The sequence below is a fragment of the Anomaloglossus baeobatrachus genome, chromosome 6, assembly GCF_048569485.1.
Source record: "Anomaloglossus baeobatrachus isolate aAnoBae1 chromosome 6, aAnoBae1.hap1, whole genome shotgun sequence".
NCBI lineage: Eukaryota > Metazoa > Chordata > Amphibia > Anura > Aromobatidae > Anomaloglossus > Anomaloglossus baeobatrachus.
In genome coordinates, this window is record NC_134358.1 from 8,807,268 (window position 1) to 8,819,912 (window position 12,645).

The 12,645-nt window shown below is 48.6% G+C and overlaps 1 protein-coding gene and 1 long non-coding RNA gene across 2 annotated transcripts in view; both read right to left on the reverse strand.

The window, feature by feature from the left end:
- The window catches only part of LOC142316926 (uncharacterized), a 215,223-nt gene that overhangs the window by 110,836 nt on the left and 91,742 nt on the right, over positions 1-12,645 (reverse strand). The gene's annotated exons all lie outside the window — the stretch shown is intronic.
- Positions 9,636-12,645, reverse strand: part of GVQW3 (GVQW motif containing 3) — an 87,675-nt gene continuing 84,665 nt past the window's right edge. Inside the window, exon 3 of the mRNA XM_075316001.1 lies at positions 9,636-10,172. Coding sequence (XP_075172116.1) covers positions 9,721-10,134 — 414 coding nt within the window. The 5' untranslated portion in view covers positions 10,135-10,172 and the 3' untranslated portion in view covers positions 9,636-9,720. The remainder of the gene's footprint in view (positions 10,173-12,645) is intronic.

Consider the following 12,645-nt stretch of genomic DNA (forward strand, 5'->3'; position numbering starts at 1 on the left):
ATGAAGGTTCCGGTCCGAAAGACCCCCGTCCCTTCTGGCCCAGCGTCGTCCTCTTCCGATCGATTTGGCGAAGCGCTCCCGGGCGGGGAGGTGGCGCCGCACGCTCGGCCCGGGCTCTGGAGCCCGCGCCGGTCACAGGTGAGCGGCCCCTTCCTCCCCCACACCCGGGGTTTCACCCTCCTTACGGTGGCGCGAGCGCGCCGGCCGCCCCCGCCCTCCCGAGGAGGCGGGCGGCCTCGCGGTGGCGAGTTTGAAACGACCCGAGCGTCGAAAAGCGGTCCGACGACCCGCACGGGCGAACGGCGGGGACCTACCCCGCGACTTCCCGGCCGTCTACCGGCTGGGGTCGCGCGAGGGGGCCCGTCGTCCGAATCGCTCCCCGTGCCGGGAAGCACAAAGATCTTCTCCGAGGGCGGCCTTTTTTCTCACGAGAGCTTCCCAGCGGGAAAGCGGCGGCGGCGGTTGGCGTTTCCACTCCGCCGCCGGGCTATCCCTTTTTTTCTTACCCCCGGTCTGTCCCGAGCCCCTACCCCCCTACGGGGAGGAGACGACGGAGGCGCGGAGGGTGCGGCGCGGGTCCCTCGCGAGCGAAGGGTGTGTGGGGGCGTCCCCACCGGGGCCTGCGTACGCCTTCCGCGCTTCCCGACCGTCCTCCCCGAGGCGGCTCGGAGAAGGGGGAGAAGCGCAAGAGTAGAGAACGAGAAGGGAACCGAGGGTCCCGACGGAGAACCCGGCCGAAAAGGGAGCGAGGGCGAGAAACCCAGGGCGGAGGTAAAAAGAAAGGGGGCCCCCCCACGCGCTCCGCTTCCCCCCTTCCCCGTCCCGTCGGCAGCTGGGACCACCGCCGCAAAAGCCACGGGAGGCGAAAAGAAAAGCAGAAAAAAAGTCCGTAGAGGTACGGGCGCGAGAGCGGGCGGAGGACTAAGCCGGTAGGGCGACGCCGACACGGCCAGGCCGAAGCATCCGGGGAGACCTCCGAGTCTCCCCGGTCGCGCCGGAGCCGCGGTGGACCCCGAAAGCCAGCCCCCTCTCCCGTCGACCCCGCGCCCTTCCGCCGGTCGGGTCGAGGACCCCCGCGGCGGAGGCGGGACTAAGCCGGACGGAGGAGCCGCACCAGGCTCGCCCACCGCCTCGGACGCCCCCCAACCCCCGGCGGCCCCCTCCGTGGGGTCGCCCGGGAGCGGCGGGTCTCTCGGCGGGTGGGCGCGGCCCGTGGCGACCCCGGCGGCCAGTCTCCTCGCTTCCGCGTCTCGCCGGGGTGGCTTCCAGAAGCCCTTCCGCTCCGGGCCTGCCTGTGGACCGACGACCCCACGCGCGCGCGGAGGTGGGACTAAGCCAGACGGAGGAGCCGCACCAGGCCCCCATCGCCTCGGCCCCGTCCCGTTCCCCAAGCGGCTCCCCCTCGGGGGGGTCGCCCCGGGAGCGGCGGGCTCTTGGCGGGGTGCTGCCCGTGGCGTCCCCCCGAGGCCAGTCTCCTCGCCTTCGCGTTCCGCCCGGGGGGCTTCCGGTCGTCCGCGCGCCTTTTTCCGTAGGGCTCCCTTCCGCGGTGCCCTCCCTCTGCCGAGGGGCGGCCTCCTCCCGTCGCGTCCTCCTCGCCGACCCCCTGCCGGGCGCCGCTCCCTTGGCGTCCCCCTCTCTCGGTGTCTCTCTCTCTCCGCCGTCTCCCCGACCTCGACGCGTCCACCCCCTCGGCCGGAGCGTCGCGCGGTCGCCGACGGGCTACCTGGTTGATCCTGCCAGTAGCATATGCTTGTCTCAAAGATTAAGCCATGCACGTGTAAGTACACACGGACGGTACAGTGAAACTGGCTTTGTACCCTTATTGTTATTCAGATATACTGTAATTGTTTACAATATTTTGCATTATATCTGCTTTTGGTGCAATTCTCTGTTGTGAGGTCTGTTGGATAGGTGTCTCTGTTTTTAATTGCTTTTATTGATAATTGCACAATTCAATAAACTTTGTAATTTTTTTTGTTATTTCTGTGAGCGGAGTGCTTTTTACCTACGCCTTTCTCCCTTTTGCTACACCGATTATCTTGGACGTCACGGACTGGGACCCCACTCTGCTTCAACCAGGCCTGATCAACCTCGACCCCGGTGTTACATACTGTGTATTCACTACCGATGCGGTTGTTCTTGGAGAGGAGGGGGCGATGGGCTGTGTGTCCTTATCGGTGTTAAAGATACCTGATTGTGACTCACGGGTGGTGCCCGCTGGGGCCCAGTAGCACGATCCCAACCCTGAGGTATGGATCGGTAGTGTCACACGGGATCCAGAGGACGGATGTTAGGGTAGGGAAGATGGTGGTGGCCGGATATAGCTATTTAGACTGACCCGATCTGTAATTGAAGACGCGGGGGGACACACCCGCGATCAAAGATAGGGATTAGGACATTAAATTGATACAGCTGACCAAGTCCAGAGGCCGGGACATTCTTATATGTGCACATACATTTTTTGCACGTCCTCCTCCTTTCATGGGATACATGCCTGTGATCGAAGATGGGTAGGACAATAAATCGCTGCAGCTGATCACATCCGGAGAGCGGGACATTCTTGTATGTGACATTTTTGTACGTTCTCCTCCTTTCGCGGGATACCGTTGTTTCTATAGTAGCTGAGGGAGCAGCTAGTATAGGGTGGAGCGTTCAGTGCAGGCTGGACTGTAGCGCGCACCATATAGTCATAATTAGTGTAATCCGATCACCACCATGATATCAATGATGTTCAGATGGGTAAGAAAGGAAGTTGAGAAGCCTGAGGATTCAAAGAATGTGTTGGAATTAGTGACAGAAAGAGAGGGGAAGGAAGCTGTGCGTCATGTCTCAGAGATTTTCAAAGTGTTAGGATTACCAAGAGGAGGACAGTTACAGCCGTATTAGTGGCCTGCAGCACTGAAGTCGAAGAGAGGCAGGTTGAGAGACAAAGGATTGTTGGATGATGCGGAGTTGTTTGGCAAAGTAGTGCAGACATTGCTATCTGAAGGATACGTTGGAAGATGAAGACTTTTTAGGGAAATGTGTTTTACTATAGGTTACCTAAGTCTGAGTGTCCTGCGGCAGGTTGTTTTGTTGCTACCCCACAACCTGGTCCCCATTCCATTTCCCCTGTCCCGAAGCAGCATGGATGTTGCTGTCCCACCCACTGGCCAGATCCTCTAGATCCTTCAGGACCGCCCACACCGCCTCCCCCCCCGTTGCCTGTCCTGGCGTTAGCAGCCCCCACCCCACAGCTGGTAGAACCACTCCCCACTACCCACACATTGACCCCGCCCGCTCCGGCTTCTATCTATCCCCAATTGGTCCCAACTGAGCAGCCACCCCCATATGACCCAGGAAGTTGGATCTGTTACCAGTGTTGTTATCAAAACCCGGACTGGAGAGAGGTTTATAAAAACTGTGCAGTTCACCACCCAGATCCGAGCCACAGCTATAAACCCGCCCTTATTTTTCCTGTCCTGAACACAGACAGAGGTTACTATGTACCTCCCATACAACAGAGAACAGTTGAGAAGATTCAGGAGTTGCCGCGCCCACCTCTGCCCATGGCCCCTCCTCTACCTGTAAGCTGTCCCTCTCTCCACCAGCCATTCTGACACCACGCACCCCAACTCTGGCTCCTGTCAATCCCCCACCCCCGAACCCCCCTGCTTCTTCCAGGACATATAGTGAGCCCTACTTCTGAGCGATCCTGGACCCGTCCACAGGTTTTCAGTTCACGATATGCCCAGACACTCACTACACCCTCAGGTGCTCAGGTTTTGTTCAGGATAGGCACGGGAGATTTGTTGACGCAGGAGACAGGGGTATATGTTAACCTGGCTAATTCAAACCTACATTATGCTGGAGGACTGGCCCGGCAAATGGTGTTACAAGGTTGAAGGAGTGAGAAACCAGGGGGCAGGCTGCCTGCAGTGAGACGTGGGAGTGACAGGAAAAGTGGGGGCTAGGCAGCTCCTGAGGAGTTGCAGAAAAAAAGTGTTGAATGTACAGTGTTGAATGTACATGTAATTATGCTGGGTTTCCGATCTTAGAAGCATTTTTTTGATAATTGGGAGAATTTTGGGATTCCTTTAGCCTGGTGAGAATAGAGTTTACAAGTACAAAATTTGTTACTTTTGAATCACTGAAGTGTGGCCCCTCCCACCTGGTGAAGCATGCTTTGTTTAACCCTTAGAGTTCAGGATTTTATAAAAAAAATTATCAATAGTTTTGTTTTTATTTTCTTGCTCATACCTGAATAATTTAAATTAACTTTGCAGGGAAAATTAGATGTCTTGTGATATGCGAATTTGTTTTTTTCCTTTTTCTTTTTATGAGGAGTTATTTGGATAATATATTTTTCTTTTGTGTCTCTGCATACAGACTGCCAGTATTTTATTAATTGGTTTTCCTTTCTTTCATAGATACAGTATAAATGAACCGTGTTCTCTATCGTAAGGTCTCAAAATTCCCTAGCAGTGTATATTGTTGCAGAGACATGAGTTATTCAGTGTTTGTCTTGTTTAAGTTTTGTCTGCTGTCTTATTATTCTTTTAGGGAGTAGCTGCATAAAACTGTGAATATTGCTAGATTGGTACACAAAACATAGTTACTTAGCTTGAAAAAAGACCTAGGTCCATCTAGTTCAACCTTCCTCCACCAATTCTACATTTGGTCACTAAGTCATTTAAAACCACAAAAAAAAGGGGGGAGGGAGATGTTATCTATTATATTTTTCCAGCAGTAGAAAGCGCAACAGTCATATTTACTGAACTACTATGAAACATGTCTGTTATAAGAATGATCTAATGCATACTTTTAGTTTTTGTTTTCATAGATTGAACAAGATGTTGGTCAATTCTGCACTGGATATGCTACAGTTTACACAACATGAGGTAATCAAAATTTGAACCACTCTCTCCCCTCCTATTGGTACAGGAGGCAGTGATGCATTGATGCCCTCTCTGGATGGGTAGAACAGAAGTAGGTAAGATGGTCAAATGTATATGTAGGATGTAGATCTTTCCTGTTGTCAAATTAGCCAGGTATACTGAAGATAAAGTCTAGACCTGAGTTGACTGTGTTGGAATCAGAGATCTCAGCACAGGTGCAGCGGACAAAGAAGCAGTGAACGGGCCTAGAGTTGAGGAGTCATTTACCAATGCAGAGGGACCATACCTCGGTGGCACCTGTCACGTCCGTGACATTTGTCACTCCTTGTGTTATTAAATCCCTACAGGATCAAGGGATTCAACAAGGAATGGACTGTGAGACGCAGGGAGCCAACTGATTGAGGAAGGTCTGTGGATAAAGGGCAGTAAGCTTTCTCTGCCATGACATCTCTTCTCATTGATGGCCCAGGTAACACATGGACTAACATCTGTGAAAGACAGTTATCAGTGTGCTTTGGTGACACCAGGGTTCAGTACCCAGGTGGGCAGACTCACCCAGTCTTGTAAAACACGTCTTTAAAACAATGTGAGAAAAACTGTAAAGAGTCCGCAGAAACGCACCCTGCACCTGCTGTACCCATTCCAGAGACTGCAGACTGATTATAGATGTATATCATGAGCAGGTTTTATGCAAGTTTGTGCATGTTGTGTAAATTTCTTTCCAGGTTTCGTCAGAGGCATTCCAGTGCAGAAAACAACGTTATTGCTGAAAACCACATGATGGAGGTGGTATGTAAAAAAAAAAATTAAGTTTACAAAAATAAAAAAGTGTATATTTTATAGAAAGGTGGAATCTGGCAAGTTGTAAACCAAATGTATGTTTTCTTTTCTTTTAGTAATAAACAGGTGTATTCACAGGCAAGTACAATATGTTATATGATTGACTAAATAGTGTAATAAACAGGTGTATTCTCCAATTTCAGATCTTAAATCAGAGCTGGTAGCATATGGTTTTTAAGCCAGGAGACTGATTAATCTTAAAAGGACAAGCGAGAAAGAGCCATGAGTCAAGACTAGATGAGCTGATCCAGCTTCTCCCGACCACAGAAATTTTGATGAAGCTTGACGGCAGGGCAACATGGATTCACGCCTCGCATTGCAGAAGGACCGACCCACCAGAGCTGCACTGAGCATCTTGCTTGAATTTATCCTTTTCAAAAGACTTGTACAGTCTCAGACCATCATTGCCAAAACAGGTAGAAGAGAGGACTTAGAGAGCCTTGAGACATGGGAAAGTCCAACTACAAAGGGTGTGGACTCGCCTAGGAGTCCTTGGTCTCAAACCGGTGAAGAAAACCCTTTCCCCTCTCCACCCATGCCTCAACATTCAGTCAGGCAGGTTTTCTTCCTCTCTTTCTAAGGGAACACAGTACCTTTTAGTATTTGGAAATGGCAGAAGTGAGTTTTAAAGGGGGAACTGTTGAAGGTACGAATTGAGTAACCTGAAATACTTAATTCAGCCATTTCACAAACCCAAATATGTAGTTTAGTTAATGTAGCCTAACATATTTATAAATGTTTTTGTTTCCTACTAACACATGAATATGTTCAGTGATTTTCCTTAATACAAAATGCCAGCTGTAAACCCTCTAATCCCGGGAAAAGTTTTGGGAGAGCCCATCCCACCAGACTGATGTTTCCCTGTCCTAGTCTGCTGAGCACTGACAGTGACACGCGAGTTAACGCCTTGCCTCAGAAACCAATGGACCTGAAACTGAAGCAGGGAGCTGCTGCCATTCCACCTATTATCTCAGAAGGCTTCTCTGAGTCAAACTGTTCAGATGAAGCCTCATCACGCTTTGGCTCCTTATCAAGAGTCGATCACCAAGTTCACGAGTTGGCCCTGGAAGGACTAGCACCGACCAAGTATCCTCCTTCTTATTTAATATCCGAAAAAGAACCACAGACAATTTGTAGCAGATGTTTTTTTGGTTATATGCTGACCTCAAAATAAGAATCAGACTTAATTTTCCTTGGTCAGGACAATGTGCCCTAATGAAAGTAATAATGCCAATCCTAACAGCCCCTGTAAGTCATGGAATTACCCTCGAACAGATAAAACAAGAGTAGAACCAGAGCCTGTAGAGTTGTGTCAAACAATGATCTATTGGAAGACCCCCACGTATATACAGATGTTTTTTGAGTCCCAAGGGGGGTCCCAGGTAAGTATAGGGTCCGAGAATGTGACTAGCACATACCTATATACTGTAGTATGGCACATAAAAATTCCTTAGGAAAATGTTAAAATTTAAGGTTAACAACACTCACAGATATCTTCTCAACGGGGGACTGTGAGGGTAAGGCCTGGGCTGTAGGCCGTTAGTCCAGATATAAGATAATCTGTGTGTGTATATAATTAAAGCATAGATGTTGTTGCATAATTATCTGTATGACAATCGCATAGACGCCATAATGATTTTAAGATGTGCGCTCAGGAATGTGTTAACTAAGATGGATAAGCTAAAATGTACAATGAACAAAAGAAGTATTCATAACATGTTGGTTCTCACCAGCTGGGATGTGAAGCTGGGGCTTTGTCTTTATTACTTGTTTCCGTCTGAAGGTCAAAATGTTGGACTGTATAACCATGAGATTCTTAATACATGAGCGAGAAGCTTGCTTCTGCTCAAACAGTGAATAGGTCTCGGCGTAATCATTGTTGTCAGATTTATATATATCTGCGCAGATTGATTTGAAATCCGTTTCTGTGACCCTGAGAAACCCCATTTGTGGTTTCCAGAAAAATTCCCCAACCTTGACAGCGTGACATTATCTTAATGATGTAAAATAACGATTTGCATGCATTCAATTTGCCCAGAAAGCTTGAGAATCCTGAGAGGATTACTCATTGTCCGAAATGCAATTTAGAAGCAATGGATCTCTACCATGGATTGTGGCGGTGTCCCCACCTTGAGCCACTGTGGGCCCAAGTATCAAAGTGTGTGGCTAAACTCTGGGACATCAAACTTCTTCTCTCCCCTAATTTGGTTCTGTTCCATGCGTGGGAGGGGGTGAGCGTCGAGGGGAGGAGGAGTAAACATCCCACTTCACTATTACATGTAATCATACTTGCAACAAAGAGGATGATACTGAAATATTGGTTGGAGTCAAAAGTACCCTCGTTCGAAGAAGTAATAATCCATATAAAACGGCTGATGGAGTTCGAGAACCTTGATGCTGGAAGGAAGTCGGGACGATTGGGCACTCACTTCAAAAAGTGGAGGGAGTTTATTATAACCTACTTCAATTCGGAGGAAATAGAACGCTTAATGTCACCATTTAAGGAGACGGCGTGGTATCACTCTGAGAACCTAGGTGGTACACTCGGAGGATTGGAGGTGGGAGCTGAGGGTGACTAGGTGGGAGTGGGTTTGAATAGTGGGGATCGGGGGGAAAGGGGGGGGGGGGGAGTAGGAGAGTTTAACAGGATGGTTGCAAATTCATTCATATAGCTAGTTATAAGGGTTTCCGTGAGGTATTAAAGATTCTGAGTCTTACTGTGAACATTGATTAGATGTTGTAGTACTGAATTGTAAATGGAGCGATATACAATTTTCTTGTCATTTTGCTGATAATTTTGTTGATATTATTAATATTCTTTGTTCTATGTAATGATTTGTTTGCTTTTGAAAATAAATAAAAATTATAATTTAAAAAAAAACGATTCGCCTTTCAGGGTCCTAGTAAAAAGGCGGATTTTTTGGGATATATTGTTATGAGAGGACATCAACGTTTCTAAAATTGATTGCAATCTTTAGAAAACCTGTCAGTGGTTACACCTTATTGAGGGCTGACAGCCGCCATCCTGTTCATACAAATTCCTCATGTGGGATTGAAGATATAGTAAGTAAAATGGACATGTTCTAATGATGAAACATTCATTAAATAATGTGACAAGGTTTGTACTAGGACAAAAGATGGAGGTTAAGGTGAAGAAGTCATTAATAAAGCTTTTTAAAAAAATGGACAAAATATTCTTCAGGGCAAGACTAATGTAAAATCACGTATAAGGACAGACACCAGAGGATCGCCTGTAAAATTTAACTTTACCACCTTTTAGGTCTACAGTTCATTGAAATAAAAAAAATAAGTTATAGAAATAAGTATCTCCATAAGGACATCTGTTAAAGTTCTCCAGCAATGGTTTTGGGAAAAAATGTAAAATGCCAAGAAGGTGTATAAAGATGGCGATATTATCAATAGTAGTTGCTTTATTAATGGCGACAGTGCTCATGTGGTTCACTGTGTAGTGTGAAGAAATACATCAAAGGTACAAGGAGAAAAATCAAAAAGAGAACTGCAAAAACCATTTATAACATCAGCAACAACAGGTACTCAGGAGCTAGTGAACAGTTTCTGGATAGGCAGAATGGATCGCGTGATAATGTGTAACGCTTGCCGCTAGGGATAGTATCATGGCAAGCAAAAGTGGACCCACTGGACGACAGGGGCGACCCGGACTTGCCTTTTAGTGGAAGGGTCTTGACTAAGCACTCACCATGAGGGAGACACCAGGTGCCACTCCCAGAGGAAGGACCAAGGCAAGGACGGACTCAGGTGTGGACAGGTACAGTCACTGGTGTAGCAGGCGCAGCCGGGATGACTGAAGCTGTCAATATGGCCAAGATGGATGGACAAAGTCACTTCTAAAAAAGGGGCTGCTGATAAGTCTATGTTTTTACAAAGAAAGAACTGAGATAGGATGAAGAAACTTTACATTTATTCCACATACTCTTCACCAATCTCAACACATTTCTTACATCGTATTCCAAGTTCTGTAAGCCTAGCAAAAAGAAGGATTTTGGTTGTGCCTGGGGACCCACTCTGTAGATAGCTTCCTCATGTCCAAATGTTCATGGATAATGACACCAACACGTTCACGGGAAATCCCCATGATGTCCGCTATTGCTTTAGCTGAAATTCGTCGATTCTCCAGTATCAGGTTGTGTACAGCTTCAACGATCTCCGGAACAACCACCACTCTTGGTCGCCCAGGACGTTCCTCATCATTCGTGCTGAAGTGGCCAGTTTTAAATTTGGCAACCCAGTTCTTAACTGTGGAATATGAAGGGCACTGATCCCCCAATGTCTGCCACATCTCACCATGAATATCCTTTGCGGACTTTCCTTGCAGAAATAAGAATTTTATCAATCCTCTGCTCCCAGTTGCTGTGAATATCGCATTATACTCCGCCATTTTGTTTTCCGGTGTGCGTAGAACATTGTTGCCATGAGCTACAAACACAAAATGTTGAAAATATATATTAGAAACATAAAGCTTGCATGTGATGTAACATTTGTTACCATAGAAACAAAACAAAATCACAAACCAAAGAGTTATCAGTAGTCCCTCGTACTACAGGGCCACTGGGACATCTGAGGCACATGGTACGGCCAGGGTGGATGGACAGAGTCACAAGTATGGCAGAATCCACTGAGACAGATAAGGCGGATGGCACGGCCGGGAAGGACTGACACAGGGGTACTGAAATCACTGGCAGATGGGTAAACTGATACTGACACGGGAAGCACAGTGAACAAGGGGACCTAACAACTAGCTGGCTAGGGCACAGAACCACTAACTAACTGAACATGTAGATCAGGCACCTTCCCTAGTGGGAGAGTGCCTTAAGTTCCCAGTGTCTTTCAGCAATAGGCACTTCCTGGTTATGACATGCTGGCCCTTTAAAAAGGACATTGGTGCACATGCATGCCCTAGGAGCACTCCCAGGTAACCTGTGCCACATGCACAGGCCACGGGAGAGGGAAGCAGGGAGCACCCATGTGGAGCACAGTGAGGAAGCCAGGTAGCACGGTGAGAGCTGGCCGTGGCGGTGAGTACATGCGTGTCCCTGCAGGGAGGGGAGCAAAGGGTGCAGGGACGCTAGCGCTACAATATGCATTTCTATGGTGTGGAAAAATTCAGTCTTCCTTTAAGGGGAGAAGATGGCAGAGAAAACTATTTATGTGTGAAGTGTATTTAGGAAACATCCTAAGGAAAGAATAGTAGAGATGACACCATGTTCATCTATTGAGGATCTTCAGGGTTGACCTCTCCGTTGAATTTGGAGGGCAAATTGCAACCTGTCATGTGACTAATTATTTGCATTAATTCTAAATGATCTATTGAGTATTATACAATGTCAGCCTTGGCATTTTCTATCATCTATGACGAAGAGCGCAATATGAGCTCAAAATGCGTAATATACTGCGTTACACTGAAGTGGATTTTATTTTTTTTTTTTTTTTTTTTTAACATTGACTTTCAATAAATTTTGATTATTTTTTTTTTGTTAAGATAGGAAACAGGTAGGTTCTTTATCTGTCTTTTATGTGGTAAATTGAGACACCTAATAAGGGGATGTCCAGCAGTGGACAATTCCTTTCACTTCTACCAGACCGCCCATAGACTAACTATCCGGGTGGTCCCGCTCCTACTGTGCAGGGACGATCCAAAACATCACCGCATAGGAGCGCATCTGCATCCAATCGTGTGGCTGAAGGAGCGGGGGATATGGGTGTCAGAGATAGCCGGAGACCCCACCGCCTGTGCCTGCTCCTCTGCTGTATACACTATATATGACAGCACGTCCTCCTCCTCCATACACCGCAGTCAGGTGATCGCTGGGTATAGTGAGGGAGCAGGAGCGGGGGATATGGGTGTCAGAGATAGCCGGAGACCCCACCGCCTGTGCCTGCTCCACTGCTGTATACACTATATATGACGGCACGTCCTCCTCCTCCATACACCGCAGTCAGGTGATCGCTGGGTATAGTGAGGGAGCAGGAGCGGGGGATAGGGGTGTCAGAGATAGCAGGAGACCCCACCGCCTGTGCCTGCTCCACTGCTGTATACACTATATATGACAGCACGTCCTCCTCCTCCATACACCGCAGTCAGGTGATCGCTGGGTATAGTGAGGGAGCAGGAGCGGGGGATATGGGTGTCAGAGATAGCCGGAGACCCCACCGCCTGTGCCTGCTCCACTGCTGTATACACTATATATGACAGCACGTCCTCCTCCTCCATACACCGCAGTCAGGTGATCGCTGGGTATAGTGAGGGAGCAGGAGCGGGGGATATGGGTGTCAGAGATAGCAGGAGACCCCACCGCCTGTGCCTGCTCCACTGCTGTATACACTATATATGACAGCACGTCCTCCTCCTCCATACACCGCAGTCAGGTGATCGCTGGGTATAGTGAGGGAGCAGGAGCGGAGGATATGGGTGTCAGAGATAGCCGGAGACCCCACCGCCTGTGCCTGCTCCACTGCTGTATACACTATATATGACAGCACGTCCTCCTCCTCCTCCATACACCGCAGTCAGGTGATCGCTGGGTATAGTGAGGGAGCAGGAGCGGAGGATAGGGGTGTCAGAGATAGCAGGAGACCCCACCGCCTGTGCCTGCTCCACTGCTGTATACACTATATATGACAGCACGTCCTCCTCCTCCATACACCGCAGTCAGGTGATCGCTGGGTATAGTGAGGGAGCAGGAGCGGAGGATATGGGTGTCAGAGATAGCAGGAGACCCCACCGCCTGTGCCTGCTCCTCTGCTGTATACACTATATATGACAGCACGTCCTCCTCCTCCATACACCGCAGTCAGGTGATCGCTGGGTATAGTGAGGGAGCAGGAGCGGGGGATATGGGTGTCAGAGATAGCAGGAGACCCCACCGCCTGTGCCTGCTCCACTGCTGTA